This window comes from Muscardinus avellanarius (assembly GCF_963383645.1).
Source record: "Muscardinus avellanarius genome assembly, chromosome: 3".
NCBI lineage: Eukaryota > Metazoa > Chordata > Mammalia > Rodentia > Gliridae > Muscardinus > Muscardinus avellanarius.
The window spans coordinates 51,264,599-51,287,258 of record NC_137788.1 but is presented as its reverse complement, the minus strand read 5'-3'; the positions used below and the strand labels follow the sequence as shown (position 1 = coordinate 51,287,258).

The following is a 22,660-nucleotide window of genomic DNA, read 5'->3' as shown; positions in this document are numbered from 1 at the left end:
CAGGATCACCCAGGTTAGAAGCCAGCTGCCCTAGCTTAAGAGACCCTGTTTCCAAAATTTAAAAGTATAAAAATAGGTCTGGGAGTGTAGCCAGGAGGTACAAGGGTTTCCAGGAACCCCAATACTCCCCCCCCCAAAAAAAGTAAAGCACCGGGCTGTCCATATTTCCCCTATAACTACAGTCATCTGGGCATGATATTTTATCCATTTATAACTACCATTACACTAATGTTTTATTTATACTTAAAAAATATTCTCTGTACTCATCCCTCTGTCAAAGAAAGAAACACAGAATTGGGCCACAGAGTACTATGAGATGCAAGAGAAGCTTCTCTGCAGAAGAAGCTTCGTTTGCCCAGTCTGTTCATTCATTTACACCATACTCTGACTCTATTAAGTATTTAAGTGTCTGACCCTTGCTATGGAAGATAAAGTACAGGACAAGGAGTCCTGAGACTTGAGTGCAAGCCTGGTTTAGGGCATGATCTTGGGCAAGATCCTCTCTAACTCTCTAAAACATATAATTAATTAATATGACAAATAGTGAAAAAGAATTGCATTGTCTGAGACACCAGCAATGTCGACAAATATTTCACAAGCAAAAACAGAGAAAGAAAGAAGAGAAAAGAATCACACATAATGAATATAACCCTAGAACTTATTTTAAATGTTTAAGTTTTATGGCCACTTAGCTAAAAGAAAGCTATCTTTTGCATGATGGGTTTTATTTCCTACTGAAATCAGGTTTATGTATTAGTCTTAAGGTTGTCCTTTGCTTTGCTGGAAAATAAATTATTAGGCACATAGAAATATTCACCATTTTCACAACTGCTTTTTTTCTATTTACATTAATGTGTAATGTTGTATTCTTCAAACCTGAGCTACTTTAACTCTTATTAATATCTTCTGATTTGGAAGATAACAACCTTTGCCTTCTTTCCATCCTGGAATTCTCATGAAAAGCTAATGAACTAAGAAAGCACAATCTAGACAATCTCATCTATACTTCTAGAAAGGCCTGTGGATTTCAACACTGAACAGTCTCTAAGGGTAACAAGAACTCTTGAAAGACAATGTAAACTATTTTCTTACAACTTTAAAATTAGCATTACATAGAACATCTTTAGTTACAAGTGGATAGATCCTGATTTAATGCATACCTAATGTCCTCATTTTCATTCACCTTCAAATTTAGCACCTTTGTGTATTTTTAGTTTATTAATTATTTCATTTAATTAAGGGAACTAGCATATGACATACAGTTACTAAGCATCCTGAAAACTTAAGATGCAGAGACAAAAGTCAATAGTCATTCCTCTCACAAAGTTCTGCCTACAAAAGAAAAGCGGTGTGTCAATATTTTAATATAGTCTAGAGTGGAAGTGTTCCTTATGGAATCCACAAATGTTAATTGAACGCCTATATCATTCCAGAAATGTCAAGTAAGTACAGGGAATTAAGTGATAATTTGGTTAGATTTAATCTCTGTCCCCTGAATATTATATTTATTGAAAGATAGAGACAGTCACTATTAAGTATAATTATAGTAAATTCAATGAGAAAGAATGCCTAATGCTTTGAAACAAATAAACAGGTTACCATAATAAGAACGCTGATTTTAGAAAGAGTGGTCAGGAAGGAGCTTTCTGAGAATGAGACCTAAGTTAAACCATGAAAAGGAATAGGGACCCAAAATTTCCAAGTAAAAGGATAAAAGATGCAAAGGTTATATAGAAGGAGAGAACTTTATATGCCCTAGGACTTGGTGGGAGTCCACTGAGGCTTGAAAAGAGGAAGGAAGTGGGCAAATCAAGTAGTCCAGGGTAAAGACTTTACATTCTAAGGATAATGAGAAGATACAGGAAGGTTTCAATCTGGGGAATAAAGTAATTCTATTTGTTTAAAACAATCTTCCAGGGCTCCATGTCTGATAATGGCTGAATAGCTAGATCATAACATTCCAATTCTCCCATAGAGAGGGATCATCAGTTTTGATCTACATATAGCAAATAGTTCTCTGAAAACACAGGCAAGTGGCCAAAATCTTGTGAAACTGGAGATGTCTAGCTAGACGGAAGGAAAAAATGGAACTGCATGTGTTCTACAGATTTTGGCTTGAGGGTAGGCCCAATTAGAGCTAATACTAATTGTCTAACAACTAATTAACAACAGATAATTCTCAAAAAGAAATATAAGGTCTTCCTAGTTCTGAAATAAAAAGTCAGAGTTCAAAGAAACACGGTAGCTAGAAAGTTAAGTTGGGAGTGGGGGATCCTAGGAAGGAAAGAGGCATAGAATGGGAGTCCAACACTTTGCATATAAATTCTGCCCCAATCTGCTGGATGATCTCTGAAGTATATGGACATAGGAACATCATAAGTACCCAGGTACAGCTAAAGAGACTCAACAGAGATTTCAATTGGTGCCTATCATAGGAGAGATGAAACTTGAGTTCAGCCAAATAAACTACCTACTAAACCAAGAAAACCAATAGCCTTCAAAGGAATAGAAATTATCCAAAATTTCTATAATATATAAATTACAATGTCCACAGTATGACTCCAGATGATTAGATAGGAACTAATGATTAGTATGACTCCAGAGGATTAGATGATTAGATTAGAAGAAATAGGAACATATAAAATCACACGAAAAAGGAAAGTTATTTAATGGACATGGAACCTGAGATGACACAGATAAGAGAATGAGAAGATGAGGATTTTAAAGCAGGTAGTTCAACAGTGCTCAAGGGTAGTGGAGAAAATGCTCTTTACTGACAAGTATACAGGAGATAGTAAGGAAACAAGCTATTAAATGAAAATACTAGTGTTAATAAATGTGGTATCTGAGATAAATATATAGCTGGTGGGTCTATAGGGTGATTGGAGAAGACAGGCAGAGTCATGAACTTAAAATAAAGCAGGAACAAGAGAGAGAAAAATAGATAATATATACTGAGACAAAAAAAAAAAAAAAACCTCCCAAGTCTCTCAGGGTATATGAGACAACAGCTAAAGATTTCAAATAGATGTAATTGAAGTCACAGTAGCATTGAAGAGAGCAAATGGGATAGAAAAGGAATTCAAATGCTAAAAATTTTCCATACATGATGAAATACATCAACTTACAAGTTTAAGAAGCATGAATCCAAAGAATGCCACATAACTGCATCTTATAATTAAAACTGGAGAATAAGAAAAGTCTTTAGAAACACCAAAGAAAATTGTCATGTTACACAAGGGGAAGAATGATAGAAACAGTGGCTAAATTAAAAGAAATAAAGGTGCCATAATACAAAATATTGACATCTTTAGATGTTAAAGGGGAAATAAAAAAGAATCTGCCAACCATGAATCTTATTGAACAAAAACATCTTTCAAGATAGAATGCAGAAGAAATGCATCGAAATAAAAAAGAATGTCTTTTTCCAGTTGATCTGTACTGTAAGAAAAGCTACTGGAAGTTCTTCAGTCTAAAGGGAAAATATAAATGATGAAAACTTAAATTTTAAGAAATAAAAAGTAATCAAACAGATCGTTATGTAGATAACTACAAAATATTACATTTTAGTTCTCAGAATTTCCTTAAAATGTGCAAACTGTTTTGTTCACCCAAAATTCAAAGATTTATGTCCCAATCACCAATGTGAATGGGGCCTATAGAGAGGTAATTTAAGTTAAATGAGGTTGTAACATTTCCAAAAGAACTAGTATCTTTGTAAGAAAAGGAGATATCAGAGCTTGCTTTCCACCTGTGTGTGGGTTTGTACATTTGTTCTCTCTTTCTGGGTAAAGGCCATATTAGGGCACATAAAGGAAGTGCCCATCAACAAGCTGGGAAGACATAAGTCCAACCATATTGATCTTTACATTAAACTTAAAGAATCTAAATACTCTTAAATGAAAATCAGAAAAAAATTATGATACTGGACAGAAAACCAAGACTCAAATATATGGTGTGTTCAAGGCTTCATGTTATATAGATGAGGACTGACACAGTGGTGGTTTGGCCAACAGTTTTGGGAGGTGGATTGGTGATATATTATGGAGGTGGAACCCATAGAATTTACTGATTGGTTGGATGTAGGGAGAGAGGGGAAAGACAGAGTCAAGAATTAATCCTAAAGGTTGGGCTTTGATAAAAAATATAAATGATAGTGCTCTTTACCAAGATGAAGACAAATAATTTGGGATTAATTTTGGGAGGGCATAAATTACTGTAGTCAGAAAACTGGGAGTAACTCTGGACTCTTTCTTCCTGCCTCCCTGACATCTAATTCATTTTTCCACTGATAGCAGTGGTATCCTCCAAAACCCTTGACCTCTCTCTTCTGCACACTTCACATCCAATTCATCAAGAAAGCCAGTTGGCTCTACTTTCAAAGTACCTCCAAACCTTGACCACTCGGCCAGCTGCACTGCCAGCATCCTTATCTTGGAGAGTTTATTGCAATAAAATCTTTCTGTTCTCTGTGATTTTATACCCCCATGCCCACTCCACAGCCAATTCTCACCATGGCAGTCAGTAGTCTGAAGAATCCCTTAAAAACCCAAGTTGTATTATATTACTTCTCTGCTCATTATTCTCCAGTGGCTTCCCATTTAACTCATGGCAAAAGCTAAAATTTTGCAGTGGCCAATAGTATGGGTCCCTTTTACCTCTCTGTACTTATTCTCTGTATCTCTCATGTTAGTTCACTCTGCTCTATCAGTGTAACTTTTGTGATATTCCTGTAATGCCCTAAGCAAGCAATCCCCTCAGAGCCTTTGCAGAGACTACTCCCTGGAATTGGTATATAATTCCCCCAGGCTTTCAAATGGATAAATTATTTCCCTTCATTCTTTGTTCAAATGTCACTTCAACAAAGTCTACCTTGGCCTTCCTATTTAAAATTGCAACCTGACCATCTGAATTCACAAACTTCCTCCTCCATTCTTTTTAATGACTTATACTATAAAATAAAATGATATTTATTTATTTATTTGTATGATCGGTCTCCTGTTAGAATATGTTAAGAAGAGTATAGGTTTGGGAAAAAGAGGAACAAAGAGACTCTTTTACTCACTGAAAATTTCCCCTTGAACCAACTATGCACTCAATAAATAATGGCTGTAAAAATCAACTCACTTTAAAGAGTTTAGACTTTATTCTGTTGACAACTGAAGAGCTAACAAGAGTGCAAGGGTGATATCTGCTTTAGAAAGATTGCTTTAGATAAAGTACAAGAGAGGGATTAGAGAAGAAAAAGATTAGAGGCAAGAAGCCAATTAGGAACTGTGCAGGAATCTAGGTAGGTATACAAAAATATATAGTGAGAGTGAGGGCAGAAGGAGGTAATAGGATGTTTGTTTTTACAGAGCTGGTTTATGTATCCATGAAGTCATTCCAATTAGCTAATATGAAATGCTGGAGACACACCTAAGTCGACAAATAGATCCCATCAGTACTGACACACACACATATATTCCTTTCATGCCCTACAAAGCCTGCCAACAGTATTTTCTTCAAGATACATGAAGAGGATAACCTTACAGATTATAGTTGCTTCTGGAGAGTTCACAGGAGAACAATATATAAAATCTGAAACACAGTTAAGAGGTCTAGTTTTGAAAAGATCTGGGGCCTCTGGTGGCCAAATTGGGTTTAAATATTGTGGCTTTCTCACTTACAACTAACTGTAAGTCCTTGATCAAGTTACTGCACCCTTTTCAGGTTATTTCTTTACAAGTAAAACCAACATCATAACACTGACTGTATACAAATGTGGCAAAGACCAGTAGTCTTGACAGCTCTTCAGTTGTCTACAGAATAAAGTTTACTTAAGTAAGTTGATTTAAACAGCCAGGTTTATTGAGTGACTCAAGATACCAAGTTAGAAAATTTTAGTGAGTAGAAGAGTCTCTTCTGTTCCTCTTTCCCCCAAATCTGTACCCTTCTCGAAAAAGTAGTTGGCACATAATAGGTACTTAGTATGTGTTAGCCTCTATTTTTTTTTAATTAGGATGAAGAAACAGTCCAATCTATGTTTATTTGCTACAATAAATTACAATTATGAGTTCTGAAACCAACTTTATTATTTGATGATGAGATAGTAGGGTGACCCCATTCTTGCCTTGACTGGTATAATAGACCTAGAAGTCTCTGTAACTAACACAATAGAATAGCAGATGAATGAAGAGGTGAAATGGCAGCCTACATAACACACATTGTACTGTGCACACTGAATATTCTTAACCTTAGGCCAGAGTGACTTCATGGGCAACATCCTCAGGCTAGCCCCAGATAGAGCAGCCTTGAAGATGAAGAAGAGGAAGACAAGTACTCATGAGGCATAAATCCTAAATTTTCAGAAGCACACAGCAACTAGCTGCCTTGTGACCCTGTGACTGAAGTTCTCAGGTTCAAATCCTGGGTTCACATATTTCCAGGGTAAACCCTCACTCATCTCAGCCCATTGTCCCTGAAAGCTATTGCCACCAGGTGGCTCACAAAGTAAAAATGACTTCAATTAAGGCAGAGTAAACCATTTAGAGGGAGATGGGGTAGGTCCAGCTGGAAATAGGCTTTAGCATCTGGATGTAGTGAGTGTGTGAGGTTAGCATTCTATGGAAAATGTCTGGGTAAAATGCAATGAATTTTCCAGTTTTCCTGACAAATTGGCAAGCACTGGCAGTCCTTGATGGGCTTTGGTGGTACAACCAAAATCAGTCATCCACGGAAAGAAAGTAAGTGCCTTTCAAAGAAGAAATAAGTGCCAGTAAGATGCATGATGTGAAATGAGTATAAAATGAATCTAATCCTCAGTCAAATGAAACTCTGAGGGCTCCAGTGCCAGAAAAATTCCTAGTTTTTTTTTCTTCATCCTGAAGATAACCAGATGATTTTTTTAAAGTTCCAATATATTCACATATTTGGAATAAAAGATTTACTTTACAATATAACTCTTTAACTAGAAAAATAAGATCAAATAATCCCATTTTAAAACAAATATATAGTTTATATATCCCTTTAATTCATTTTCTTTTTCTTTGTCTCTTCTTTTGCTTTAATTCTCTCTTCCTCTCTTCTCCCATTTCTTTCCCTTCTCTTCTGCTTTAGATGTTGTCATAGTATAAACAATGTACTACTACTGGGGGAGCCACTTCAGGATGTGGCTAATTAGAGAAGATGTACATGTGAAACAAAGGACAAAAATATACACAACTTCCTCTAAGGAAATCCTATATGATAATATATTTTAAAACTAGAAATCAAATTGTATAAGAGAATAAACCAGAGCTAGTAAATTGTAAGGGAAGGCCAATGGTCAAAGAACAATATGGAGAGACCATTGTTGTGAACAGAAATATCTCCAGGTTGTGCTGGCTACTCTGAGTTCAGTGGTCCATCTGTAAAATGCAGATGACACTTTTTCCTATCTTGTAGGGGTTTTGAGAGGATTAAATTATGCAATTCATGAAAATTATTGGAACTGAAAATGAGAAATGACATTAGAGATTGTGATTATTTTGAATGCCACTCAAAGTTTTTTTTTTTTTTTTGTGGTACTGGGGTTCCTGGAAGCCCTGCTACCTCTGGGCTACACTCCCAGACCTATTTTTACATTTTTATTTGGAAACAGGGTCTCTTAAGCCAGTGCGCGCAGCTGGCTTCGAACCTGCGCGATCCTCCTGTCTCTGCCTCCCAAGCGCGGGGATTACAAGCGTGCGCCACCACGCCCGGTAGAATGCCACTCAAAGTTTAACAAGATTGTGGATATAAATCCTGCTCAGATAAAAAATTCAATATGCCATAATTATTATTAATAAAATCATCATTATTCTATTTTACATACTTTATAGCTGCCTTCTATCTCTTTGCTTGTTATCTTTGAACTGATGTTTTATTAGAAAGTCCACTTTGCTCTTGATACAGATTTTGCTTCATCATGCAAGTTTTAGATTTCTTAACCTACTAAGTCTGAAGTTTTCAGTTCTATGAATTCTTCAATGAAATTGACACAGGTGCATCAAAATAGGTTGTGTATTTTAATCCAGTGCTTATATATTTTATATTAATTAATATTATAGTTATAATAGTATTATATTAATATATATTATATAATTATATCCCACAATTATATAATAGGCTATATTTACATTTTTATATGTGTTCCACATCTGAGACAATGAAATAAAAGGTGTTAAAATTTTGTCCTCTTTACGCCATGGGTCATTCATATCCCAGGCCTTTTGCCCGATGAATGGATCATATGCAACTTGACTGCTTTACAGTGAAAAACTGAGTAGATAAACGCTAACAATTCCCATGACTCCCATAAAAAATTATAGTGGAGTACTATGAATATATTTTACTAATGGCAAAAAAGAGGTTAAATTTTTATTAAAATTCAGGCTCATGAAATAAGTGTAAACAATTCTTGTCCACAAATATATGCCATAACATTATGTGAAGATGGCTTATATCCAGAGCAAACTTTGAGCCAAATGCTGGGGAAAAGATTTCCAACTGATACAGATGTCCAATTTGCATACTAAGTCTCTGAAAACCTGTTGAAGGAGAGGCTCACGAATGAGGCATCCTATGCAGAACTGGTTTACTGGATTTTTATCTTTGCTAAAAAGGTTTCCAAATTGTGTCACCTATGAGTTACAGGTCTATTAGGGGTGATTATACTATGATGTGGGGTTGAAAGGGACTATATTTTGATATCTTTAATGTGCTACAGAAAGGAAAAGGATATTTAACTTGAAAGTTGCATAAACACACAGTTTAAATAGAATGTAAAGTAGGGTTCGGTACCAGTATACTTTAGGCATAATGAAGTATTTCTTCTTGACTTTTCTAGCACTGTATTTATTTATTTTTTAATTTTTTTGCAGTGCTGAGGATGGAACCCAGGGGCATTCTAACTCTGAGCTACACCCCAGCCCTATCTTTTAGTCTTTTTTTATTTTTGAAACAGGGTCTCACTGAGTTGCAAAGGGCCTCACTAAGTAGCTGAGGCTGTCTGCAAACCATGATCCTCCTGTCTCAGCCTCCAAAATGCTGGGATTATAAGCATGTGCCACCTTGCCCGACTTCTAGCACTGGTTTTTTAAAACCAATCAGATAATACTTATTTCATACTTACTTCTGTTATCAGAGTATGACCCTTAAAACCAGGGGCTAATGATGTTTGGTTAATTGAGTTCATTTCTATAGCTGGCATAATAGCAGGGACACAGAGCACCCCTTTGAATCCATCCACCTACCTATTCTTCCATCTACTTTGATAAAGTCTTTGAGACCACTAGGTGTAAAATAGAAATACACTAAGAAATAGAATTAATGGTTATTTGTGTCTCTATCCAGCTTTGAATCAGATCCCTTTGAAACTAGCTCAACATTCTGAAAAGCTGGTAGGGGACTCAGGTCATAAATAGATATTTTCCGTGTAGCATAGTAAAAGGGAGATTGGGTAACTGAGCGCAGGTCTCTTTTTCCTAGTATTCCTCATCCAATCTCTTAGAAGCCCTGCTGATCTAGTGAGCTTCATTCCTAGTCATCATCAACATGGCCTTTGTTCCAGGCCTCCTGGCTTTTATCTGGGAATTAATCTAATTAAACAGGTCTCTGTTTCTTTGGCCACGTTTCATTGGACCTTTTCCTTCAGGGATGTCAGCTAGAGTTTCTTACAACTGAGATCTTAATATGTTCACCTACTCATCCAACCTTTCACTGGTTCCCTTTCTTCTATGAGATGATGTCCCTTAGCATGTTTTATAGAGACTTCTTAAGTTATGTTCTCCTCTTTGCTCTCTATCTTTCATTGTAAGCCATTCTTCTAATAGATGAACTAATATTCTGAAGTACTTTCACTTATCATCAAGTGGGCTTCATTATTTGTTAATTCCACACCTTCTTCCCTTGTAAAGTTCTTCTAAGTAGACACCGTTCCTATTGGTTATTTACCTTTTAAGGTTTAGCAAATGCTTGTTTCATACAAAAGTTTTCCTAACCATCATTCTGCCAACTCTGAACCTTGTACATCTATTACAGTTCTCATTTCACTTTTGTGGATATTATTTTCCCCTATTAGACATCTCTAATAATTCAACAAATTTTGACTAAGTATCTTCTGTGAGCCAGGCACTGAGCTAGATACAAAAAGAAATGTGATCTAGCCATTGTCATTAAGGAGCTCATGGTTTTCTACAAAAATGGATTAGTAAGCCAATAATAACAATATTACAAGAATTGGAGATGTATCTTAAAGGACACACAAAATCATCAAGGTTAAAAGATCTCCCCAAGTAGGGAAAGAAGCGAATACAGGCAGAGAAGGAGAGAAATGAAATAGCATTAGACCTAAAGAAGCTGTGAGTAGGAAGAGTTCTCCACAGTCTAATGTAAGTGACAGGTACATGTGTAAGATTGGAGGGGACACACCATCAAGGGTCTGATGTGCCCCCAAAATCACCTGAACTATTTCAAGAGCTATGGAGAACCTCTTAGAAATTTGGGTTGGGGGGTAACATTGTTGTTTTCACAAAGCAAAGTATCGCTCTCATTGCTGCAAGAAGAATGAATTGGTGTGGGAAGAACTCAGTGGAAAGGGACAGTCACTGCTACCTGAGGTAACATTTATTCCTTCATGGAAGAGGTGAATATGGGCGAGTCAGTGGTATAAAACATTAATGACCCTATTAAAAAAAAAGTGTCACCGGGCATGGTGTCGCACGCTTGTAATCCCTGCGCTTGGGAGGCCGATACAGGAGGATCGTGCAGGTTCAAAGCCAGCCGTGCTGGCTTAACAGACCCTGTTTCCAAATTAAAAACAATATATAAAAGTGGGTTTGGGAGTGTAGCCTGGAGGTAGAAGGGCTTCCAGGAACCCCAGTACTACCAAAAAAAAAAGTGTCAACTTACCAATTTTCCAGTAACACTCTGACCACCTTCATTTAGCCAGAACCCAGGAACCATGGCTGAGAAGTAAGGCCCCCAGACACCTGGTACAAAAATTGGGTCCTTGCTGATCTGAAAAAAAGAGGAAAAGTGTGTGAATATATTGAAACCTCTTAGAGGGTTCCATATCCTCTCTCTCTCTCCCTGATGTTACCATGACCATGGAATTCAGCTTTTTATCTAATGCCTTCAGTGGGGGCTAGAGCCATTGTCTTCCAAAGAAGGGCATAACTCCATCTTTGGAAACCTTTCTGACAACTTAATTTAGATGTTAAGGTGGAAAAAGTGATCACTCTGTAAAGAAACCAATGAGGCATTTCCTCACTTTCTCCCTTTCTGTGGCCAAGACTACAGAATCAATCTCCATTCTCCACCTTTTGCAATGAGATGTTGCAGCTCTTCTATTGCAAAATGGGCCCATTTTTCAACCTCTTGAATCCGGGCCAGCTAGGTGGCTTTTTTTTTTTTCTTTTTTTCTAGAGAAGGAAGCAGAAAGAACATTGGGTCAGTTTTCTAGGCCTAGGCCTCCTAAGGGCCATGTGCTTGTATTCCTTCTCCCCCTCTGGCTTGAGCACGGGTCATGCCCAAGATGAAAAGACATGTGCCTCAGAGCTGGGTCAGACCAGTTGTCTCATCTGATGTCCCAGATATATGAGAAAGCCCAGGCAAGACCAGAAAATCCCCCTCGTTGCTCAGCAGCTGACTCTATCAGACTGCCAAAATCACCCATCCAACCAACAGACTTGTGAGCAAAATGCCACATGTACTTTTACAAGTTCCTAAGGTTTCATATTTGATACCTAGCATTTCTGTGGCAATAGATAATGGATCCATTCCTTTCACAAGCACTTATTAGCCACCTGATAGCATGCCCTCTGGTGCTGGGATGAAAGCTTTTCCCTTTTAGAAGCTCTTACCTAGGGGGGAGCTCTACAAATACACAGAAAAATAGACAACCACATGGTCCATGAGATGACAAAGACAGCACATGCACTGTTGTTGGGGGGCAGGGACTGAGGAGCATATTAAAGAAAAGTGGAAATGGAGGCCACCATTTAGATGAATACTGCAAGACCAGCTGCCCATAACTATGTAGTTTAAACTTGTGCCATCCTATCTTCCCTGATGTGCCAGACAAAGCACAAAATGGAAGCTTTATGCCCTTGCCAAAATGATTGAAAGAAACTAAAACATAGGCTTCACATCCTTGTCAGCATGATTCAGTGAAATTTAAACAGTTGGCAACAGTCAATCAGCTCTAACAGTTCTGTTTTCCTTAAAAACAGATTAATGTATAATAGCCAATCAGGAAAGAGGTCAAAGGGCTTCCTCCTTTATGCTTTATAAACTGCACTGTAACTGCTAAAGGTGTTGTTTCTTACCACTTGGGTAGAAGCCTTGCTGATCACAATCTGTACTTTTCTGTATGACAATGGACATTTTCCCTCATTTGTTCTGATTTTATTTTTGACAAGTAGAATCATATAGATGAGACTCCTTTGAGAAAAATACATATTCTAAAATTTGAAAGACTAGGTTAGCTGGATGAAATAGAACAAGCATTCTTAAAGCCCTGTGAAAGGTGCGTTCCTTTTTCTTTTCTTACTTTTTTTAATTGAGAAGACCATGGCAATCCCTTTAAGTGTAAAGAATGTGTAAAGGGATGAGACAGGGGAGCTGTGGATTTAGCTCAGTGGTACAGCGCTTGTCTGGCATGACAAAGCCTTGGGTTCAATTCTCAGAAAAATATCTTTCTGGGTTTGGTGGCACATGCCTGTGAGCCCAGTACTTGGGAAGCTGAGACAGTAGGATTTGAGGCCAGCCTCAGCGACTTAGTGAGGCCTTCCTATCCTGTTTCAAAATGAAAAATAAAGTAGGGCTGGGACATATAACTCAGAGGTAGAGCACCTCTGTGGTCCATCTTCAGTACAAAGAGTGAGAGAGCCAGAGCTAGAGAGCCAGAGCAGACAGGTTAGCTTTGGGCAATGCATTCATTCATTTGCAATGAATAGCACATGCTTCCCCTCCATCCAGCAGGAGCAGCTGCTGACATCAGATTTATGGTTGCAGAGAGGTTTACATAGAGGGCAGAGAGGAAAAGAGCATTATGTACACAAGTTTGACTTCACCAGGTCTTAAGGCTGGATGGTGAATGTATTCACTTATGCATCCAACAAACATTTATTCAACTCTTACTATATATGCTTGCTACTAGACACTAGAGATAGAGAAGCAAACTGAATTAAATAATCATAATTTCTGTCCTCGTGAACTTCATAGCCTAGTATGTTAGCATGAAGGTATACCTTATTTAGTTGTTGATGCCGATCATTCTGATTTCTCCTTTATTAAACTAGTGATTTCTCACATCAATAGGATTTCCAACCCACAGGGGAAGGGAGTGAGGTAAAACTATACAACATTATTGACTTTAAATTTTGTCAAAAATGGCGAATTTATATAAAAAAGGAACATTTAACACCTAAAATAGGAAGAACAACCTCAAGGGAAAAAAAAAAAAACCATGTTTCTATTAGAAAAACCAGTTCAGCTTGCATTGACATATTCATTCATCCCTTACTGGCACAATAGCTATGTCCTGACTTCCCACCACAATCCAGATGTGTGCCAGGTACAGGAAATAATGGTTAAAAAAAAAAAAAAAACAGCACAATCCTTGCCCTCACGGAGCAAGCAATCCTGACAGGAGAAATGCTAGGGGAGCCAGGCATTCAGGTTTGGCCAGGACTCTACCAGCTTTAGCACTGAAAGTCCTATGTCCTGAAGCACCTCTTGGTTCCAGCCAAATCATCACACAAATGTGTAATTACATACTGCAATATGCCGATGAGGGCAAGCAAATGGTGTTATGTGAGTACAAAGGTGAGGTACCTAATCTAGTAGAGGGTTGAGAAAGGCCCAAACAGGAAGTGATATGAGAATCAGGATGTGAAATCTAATACACATGGAATTTACTCAGGAGAGAGAAGCACATCCATGTGCCACAAAGGAGCACACACGAATTGGTAGTCACTCTCACCACTCTGCCTTTGTGAAAGTTTTGCAATGAATAAGACAGGAAAAATTTATAACCACTTAGAATTTAGGGTTTATTTTTTCTTTATTTTTTTTCTTTCTTTTTTTTTATTGGTGCACTGTATTCATACATCATAGTAGGATACATACTTTTGTAGACTTACATGCACACTTTTCCCAGTCAGCCCCCACCCAATCCCCACCCCATTCTCTCCCTATCCCTCCCTCCCATGTTTGGCTTAGTAGTTGACATCTAGTATTATGGCAATTTATCTAAAATTAAAAATGATAATCTCACATAACAGTTTCATTTGTCTGATACCAAGCTTTTGATGACTTAAAGATAACATTTCAATAATCTAGGGTTTAGAGGGTAGATGGACACCTGCCAAAATCAAATCATCTTTTCTTTTACCCCACATCCCCTTCCCCTCCAGTATCCTCAGTTACATCTGTTAGATGAGTCTCAGAGAGGTTGTAAAAGTTGTCCATGGCCACACAGCTAGTAAATACGGGGTATGACTTGAACAGAGGCACATGTTGACCTCAAACTCTTTACTATGCTTTTTGTTCTTCAGAGACTGCTTAGGAAGGCACATCTTGCCCCCTGCCTCCCACCTGCAGTCCCATGATTTAAGAACATTGTGGGGTCAGCTGCAGAGTTTCACTAGACAGTTGTGGCCCTGAGGCTCACAAATGCCTTGTGCTAGGCTTTGTGCAGTTCTGTCCAGGGAGACAGTTCTGAGCGGACTTTTGTTTGTGCTCATTTACCTAGCATGGTGCATGATTCTCAGCAGACATTTGGAGCAAAGTAAGAAAACAGAGTTCTTCCAACCACTCCCAAACCCTGAGCTTTGGGAAGGAACACGAAACAGTTTGTTAGAAAATGCACATTTGTGCATTTTTAAATCCATTGCAGGAAACCTAAATATTTGTAAATATTTTTTGAAAGCTACTTGCGTGCTGATGGCTATCTTGGCTGGAAGGTTGCTGTGACCCCAAAAGAGGGAGCTCACTGCTCCACACTCATGACAGGTGACTCTACAGGATGCTAACTTCCCAGCAACTGTTGGGAACGATAAGGACTGACTGGTACCCATTAGAGGCCTATTCTAAATGCATTCCAGGCATTAACTCACCCCTCACAATCATAAAGGAAGATGCTGTCTTTATTCCCATTGTACAAATGTGAAATGGAGGCACAAAGTTAAATAACATGTGTCAAATGTTATGAAAACAGAAAGCAGTCAAGGCATACTCTACAGGTTTTCTATTTGTTTCCACCAATTCTGGTCTTGTTTTTCAGCTACTGATTCTTCTTTGAATCCTTCATCTATGTTTGAATGGTAGGAAACAAAGGCCAAAAGCCAACACAGATTCATTCAAATTGAACAAAACCTCCTGGTCTTGATGAGCAGTGGGGTAGGCGATCATTAGTTCTAAACTTTGGGTAAGTTTTCCATGATATACTTACAAAGAGTAGTAGAGAGAACATGGAGAAGAAAAAAGATACATGTTGATTTTATTCCTGCTTCTGCCACATTCTAGACAGGTTATCTCATGCAAGGTAGACTTTCTGGTCCTCAGTTCCCTTAGTTACAACATGAGAGCAATGATATGAATGTTGGAAGACTTCTGTGAAACTTAAATAAGCTATCACAAATAGATAGTTTACATTATCTTTTCTTGAACTGAGGCCCTTATGATGGGCTAGTCAAGTGACTAGATGAATTAGCACAGCCAAAAGTAATTACAACCACATACAAAGGTCTTTAGAATTGTCTTTAGTTTTACTTTAAACACCATACTTAGTTATGATGGATGAGATGATGTAAAGATTAAGCTTATCATATTCTCAGATGCTAAAACTCACAGTTTGCTTATTATTGGACCTGTTCAAATTCAAATCAAAATTACCTCAGAAAGCTAGAACACTAAGTGAAATTCAGTAATAAATCAGTTAATATTTATTGAATAGTGTGGCTCTAAACCTGTGTTTAAAAGGTACCACGAATATTCTCTTCCATAGGCTGGGTAGTAAGTATGTGGATATTCGTTTTAGTATTATGTTTAAATTGCACTGAGACATTTGATATACTCTTCAATTGTGCTTGATATAAGTAAAAATATAAAACCCAACAAAATAAAAATATTTGGTTGCAGACTAAATGCCAGGTAACAAGACTAACAACAGGGCTCTAAAAGACTAAGGAAAATAATTAAAATAATAATATAACAACAGCAATCATAATGAGGATGAGGAAGAGGAGGCAGCAAGGCCCTAAATCTCAATGAGTTCCTAATGTGACAGGAAATTCAGAGTAAAAATTTAAGAAATTACAACAAAGTGCTATGTACATGCATGTATGTCACTATCACTAAGAACTACATATGATGTGAAACTATAATACACCACTAAAAGTATTTTCTTTAAAAAGAAAAGAAAATACAACAAAACATTCCAAGTGCTCTAATTGAGGTATGAGGGAAGTTTGGTAGGAGTGGCCAGCTGCCTGGGAGAAGAGGTGTGCCCCTCAGAGGTGGCCACACTGGAGGGGGGCTTTGAGCAAGAGTAACCTTTCGGCATAGATAGATAAAGGGGTAGGGCATCCCAGGCAGAAAGGGCTCAGTATCATGAGGCTGTATATGCTTTTTGATTTCATGAAGACTCAGTTTTAAGTAGTTCTGCATCTTACATTGAATAAAAGATTGTATGGTTTAAGGAATAGGTATAATTTTGTATCCATGGCCTAGTGCTTGTCAAAAATTCAAAATTTTAGCCGGATGTGGTGGTGCAAGCTTGTAGTCCCAGCATTCGGTAGACAGAGACTAGAGGATTACAGTTCATGGTCAGACTCAGCTACTTAGTGAGGCCTTTCACAACTCAGTGAGACCCTGTTTCAAAAATAAAGAAGACTAAAATATAGGGTTGGGGGTGTAGTTCAGAGGTACAATGTTCCTGGGTTCCATCCCTGGTACTGCAAAAGAAATTCAAAAATTTTAAATTTTGGTACAGGAGATTGAATCCAGGGACATTCTACCTTTGAGCTACACCCTTAACCATTTTTATTTTTTATTTTGAGACAGAATCTCACTATGTTGCTGAGGCTGGCCTTGAACCTGCAATCCTTCTGTCTCAGTCTCCCAACCTCCTGGTATTACAGGCATGTGCTACTATGCTCAGCTCAAAAAGAAATAAAAAAGCTATGATTGGGAAAATCCTTAATGAATAATATGAAGGATTAAATAATAATAGCAATTATTATTGATAAAAAGTAATATCTAACAGTTGCTTGTTGTGCATTTAGTATTGCCACAGACTCTTCTAGGCTCTTAATACATAGGATCACATTTAATACTCATGATGACCCAGTGAGATAGGTCTTGTTTACACTTAACTTCATAAATGAGGAAATCTATGCTGCAGGAGGTCAAATGGCCGGTAAGCAAAAGAAGAGTAATTACAGAAGCCAAGTAATAAACTACCAATTTATTTCCCTCTCTAGACCTTATTCTCCTTATCTACAAAATAAGTAAATTGGACTAGATTTTTTTTTTTAAAAAATGATACTTAACAGCTCTTTTGTCTTTGAGATTTTCTAAGGTTTCATGAACTTGAGTCATCCCACCCCAGCTGGTCAATCAGAACTCTCCAGCAAGCTATTTCAATACAGACTGTGCCCTCATGGCCTGAAGTCTGTGGGGTTGTCTTGCTTTGTCTCTTGGGGCTTCTCCAAGTCCCCACTTATCCTGTCACTGTGCTGACCTGTGGCCAAGAGTAATGGGGGATGTTTTTTCCCTGTCAACTTCACGGGTTGTATTTAATGGCTACCATCTACCACATCTTCCATTAGCTGAGTAAGTAAATATTCAGCAAATACTTGTTGGATCCATGCTGAGTTCAAACCATTGTTTTGAATATGAAAAGATATGGCAAGCTGATCTTCAGAGCCATGAAGCAACAGCGTCCCTGTTCTCCTGAAGTTTATAATCTAGTGTGGGTTGGAGTTCAGGATGGTTGGAGGACCTCTCAGATGGCAAATGATATCCATTCTGAGTTATAGTTGATCTGATAATATGTAGGATCATATATACTCAGTCTGCAGCAGAGCCAAAGACACAAGACAGAGACGGTAAGCAAACTGCCCAGCATCTGAAAAAATAAACTGGGATTAAAGGCCTCTTTCCATGTCTCCTGTCTCTCTTGGTGTCTGTGCCCAAGCTGGTTCCGTGAGGGGATACCACTGGCTGAGTTTCTTCTAAAGCTGGGTACCCATTTGCTGAGATTCTCTGCATGACAAAGCCCAGAGCTCTACTCACACCTCTCTGGGAGTGATGACTAGTTCTGAGCAGGGAACTGCTCCAGCTCCCTCTGCTCTGCCAGCCCCCACCCCATCATCCTGAAGCTCGCCTGGCCTAAATCTCTGGCAGAGGCAGGAGGCAGGCTCCAGGCGCCAGTAGTCCCAGGAGGGAACAGGAGGTTTTGTTTTGAGTGCCTCCAGCCAGGTTGGGGCTTTTAGAGGGTAGCCACAGGCATGTGTGGGTCTGGGTATTTCCGTGGTGGGTCATCTCTTCTTCCAAATGTACTGTGCTATCGTCTTACTAGAGAAAAACCATTTATACACATTCCTGCCAACTCCCAGATCACTATGCAGGGGAAAAAAAAAGCACAGAGGTCTGTTTATGAATGGGGGTCCTCAGCATTCACCTCTATTTTTGCCTTTCTCACACTCAACTGAGCTATTAACATGTCTGCTTCTTCTAGAGATCAGTGAAGATAAAACCATGTCTTACCTTCAAGGTGGTGAACACACTGAAGTCATATGAGCACAAATTTTGGAATCAGTCAGTCCTAGGAAGTTCTGGTCATGAGATTTTGTGTCTTTCTGAGACTCGGTTTCATTGGCTATAAATGGGGATACTCTCATCAACCAGAGTTTAATCTATGTCCTGAGTGGTGTAATATGGATGCAGACCCTAGGATATAATATACTCTCTAGAAATGGTACACAACTGATGCTTTCTTCTACCCCTTTCTGAGACAGTGGGAAGGTCGAAGTCCGCAGACCTGTACTTAGGCCCAGTCTCTACTCATTCTTAGCTCTGCCTCTTTGGTCCGCTCTTCCTTCTCTCCTGGATCTTCTCTTGTGTTAGTCTCACTCTCTGCAACTCCTGGGGTCAGCTAATCCACTCCCAGGTGTAGAAAGACAGTTTTTATGTTGTTGAGTAACCATATTGTGATCCCAAACTCAGGCTTTGCTCCAGAGTTCCACTCTGGCTATTAGACCTGGATGTGCAGCCATTGTGTCCAAACTTTGACATTGCTCCTCCAGTGATGCTCTTGCTCGAGGTCTCTGTCTCAGGGTACCATTTTTGCCTTGTTCAATCTTCACCTACATGTTTCTCATAGGTCACTGTGCTTTGTCAATTTCATTTGTCAAATGTAAGCCTTCCTGTTTCTCCCTATCACCACTACATTAATTCAGCCCCTCATCATGTTTTGCTTGGATTATTGCAATGGTGATTAAACTGGATTAAACTAGTTTCCCTGCCTCAAATACCATGCTCCACTTCATGTCCCGTCAAACCCTGCTCAGTGAATTCATCTTCCTTACCTACAGCATAATGACCTTTCTAATACACAAACCTGATTATATCATCCCCTTACTTAAATCCTGTAAAAGCTCCCATGACATGGAAGACAATTCGGATCTGTTTTTCACTCATTCCTTGGTGTAACTGCACATGTTAATATTTCCTAATCCTCTGCCCCTATCCTTCTTTTTTTTTTTTTATTGTGCCACGTCTATCAGAGGATAGGCCCTAGACTTACAGAACAACTTGAAATTCCCCAAGAAGGTCAACTTCTTTCTCTTCTCTTAGTCTTCATAAATGATCCTCTGATCCTCTCTCTGACTATAAGGCCCTTCCTTTAACCTTTTCGCTGCCCAAATATTTTATGGCCCCCTAAAACTGGGCTCAATATCATCTCCCTGGGGCTGCCTACTTCAGACTCTGACTTCTACTCCAGTGCTGGGTGGGATGGTCCTACCTATATCCTCCCTTAACCTTTGTATCTCCTATAAGGTAAGCTATCATAACACCTCATGTGCTAAGTGTCTATGTCTATGAACACTTATGTAATATATACTGATATGGAGTATATGCATAGTGTTTGTAAAGAAAATCACTACACAAATACAGGACATGGGCTACTATTTCATTAACATGCCAATGCCCACTGGTGCTGGGAGCAATTACAGGATATAAAACATATCTAAGGCTGAGGTATGACTCAGTGGAAGAGCTTGTCTTAACACATTGGTGGTCCTGGGTTTGAGCCCCAGCATCAAAAAAGCAAAAGCAAAAACAAAAACAAAAACATGTCCAATAAACTGTGGCACACAGTAAATAAAACTAAGGCTTGGCAAGTTTTCTTCTCTTTTGAGAGGTTTCTAAAAGAATAAGAATACTCCAGTAAAGAGTTTACCCTTCCTAGAAACTCAATTTCTTTTTTCAGTCTGAGCAAAATAAGAACATATGAAAGCTGTCCATAGATATCTCCTGGGCTTAGCAGTTTGAGTGGGCAGGGAGGGTACTAAGCAGTTGTCACCCAACCAAACAGTCCCCAAATTTGGGATGGAAGGAGGCAGTTAAATGTGGCCTACAATGTTCTAAATTACTTGCAAAGTATTTTGGACTCCTTAAACTCTAAATTCTTTATCATTCCAAAACCCATGTGTGAGCACAATGGAAATTTAATCCATATGTTTCTCATTTGCTTATAGTTAACACACCCAAAGTTGCTTTGCAAGAGGGAGTCTATAGCCAACAAAGTCTTAAGGCCATCCAAAAGCTCCCCCAAATCTTCTCTCCCCTGCACACAAGAAGCCACATGTGTCCTCTTGTATACAAATGCCTGTCTCCAGTGAACTCTCACTGGTTTCATCTTTGAAAGCTCTGAGTTGTATGGATACAAAGACAAAATCATACGGTGTATCTCTTCACAACTCAAACAATTCATGGTGGGTAAATAACTAGTGGTCTCTCATGTGGATCCTGAAGTTGCGGTGGGAGGAGGAGTGCTAATGAGGAGGAGGAGCTGTGTCAGAACAATACTTATCAGATGGCATCTTAGCCTTTTTGCTCTGGTCACAGAGTGACCTTAAGAGTGGGAACCATACCCCCTGTTTCTGCTAAATCCTGCAATAGCAAAGATAGTACTAAGTGGTTCTGAAATATGGCCCAATGCATGTTCTTTTTTTATTCTAAACCACCAATTAGGAAAAACAGCTCTCTCCTAAAGACTTTAGGGTTCAATTAAAACGATGCCTCCTAGCAGAGGCTGATCAGCAGGTGCAGATAGATGGGGATGGCATAGCCTTTTCTCTTGCCCCACGTGCCTGGCTCCCTGTCACCCAGGGATATGGTGCATAGCTCCTGAGTTTTGACTGCTGTATTGTGGATACTGTCTCCTTCTGCCCTGCTCCTGATCATCTCTGGGTTTCTCTGGGTATGACTATTTTCTCTGATAACCATGCCTGGCCTCAGAGGTCATCTCATGTCTTTGCCAAATGCTTAGATTTTCTGACTTGGCATCAATAATTTGCCTTAACTTGCTTTGTGACCTTGGTCCTTGGGGTTTTCATCTGAAATGTGGGACAAAAAGTCCATCTTAAAGATTTGAAAAAAACTGAATGTGACACAGTTTATTATGGGCTTTGGTACAGTGCCTGGTACATTCAGTAACATAGGGAATTTAAACCTGTGTTAATATTATCACCTCTATGCTAGCCAAGGTGCATTTCCTATTTATGGGTTAGAGTTCATGTGGGAGGTAAATAAATAACTTTTTCTTTGGTACTAGGAATTAACACAGGGACATTTCATGTCCAAGCTATACTCCCAGCTCTTTTTATTTTTTTTATTTTGAAACAGAGTTTTATTAGATTTGCTGAGAGTTTTAGTAAATTGTTAAGGCTGACCTCAAACCTGTAAATCTCCTGTCTCAGCCTCCCAAGTACTGGAATTAAAAGTTTACAACAAGATGCCTGGCATCAAGTTTAATTTTAAAAAGTAGTAGCTGACACTATCTAGACAAGAATTCTCCAGTAGGGTACAGAGACTGGACCTGCTCCAGAGAAGAGAAACTTGACGTGACCATTCAAATGGGTAAGTTTTTACTTGGAAGGTTTGTCACTGGGAACAAGTATTTTGGAGGCTTTATCTTGAACAACATACTGTGTAAAGAGCCTGAGATTTATGTCAAATCATCTTGTAAGAAAATCCAGAGTTCCTGTGTTCACGCATGGGCCCTTGCCTTTGAATGTGCTCCCCAATGTGAGCCCACACCTGCTTCCCAGGTTGGGCTCAGAACAACTCAGGACGCATCCATGCAAATCTAGGACCTGAGGAGTCCCCAAATTCACAACTCTTCTTCTGTTTTTGGTCTGATAGAAGATGATAAGGACAAAAATAGCTAGGCAAAGAGAATTAAAAACTATTTACCATCATCTTGTGGTAATGTAGGTACAAACTGAGAAGCATTTATCACATATCAGCTGAGGCGACTTGTGTGAAGGAGTTTATCCTATACATCTTCCCCATTAAAAAGAATTATGAGAGAGTTACTGAAGAAATAGTGATGAAATAGTGAGGATTGGATAGGAGGAGTAAA

At 38.7% G+C, this 22,660-nt stretch overlaps 1 protein-coding gene across 4 annotated transcripts in view; it reads right to left on the bottom strand.

Annotated features, from left to right (window-relative positions):
* The window catches only part of FGGY (FGGY carbohydrate kinase domain containing), a gene marked incomplete at both ends in the record, with an annotated part of 387,201 nt that overhangs the window by 128,375 nt on the left and 236,166 nt on the right, over window positions 1-22,660 (bottom strand). For all 4 annotated transcript variants that reach the window (XM_080692605.1, XM_080692604.1, XM_080692607.1 and 1 more), the window contains one exon: window positions 10,912-11,019. In XM_080692605.1, the coding sequence (XP_080548731.1) occupies window positions 10,912-11,019 (108 nt within the window). The remainder of the gene's footprint in view (window positions 1-10,911; window positions 11,020-22,660) is intronic.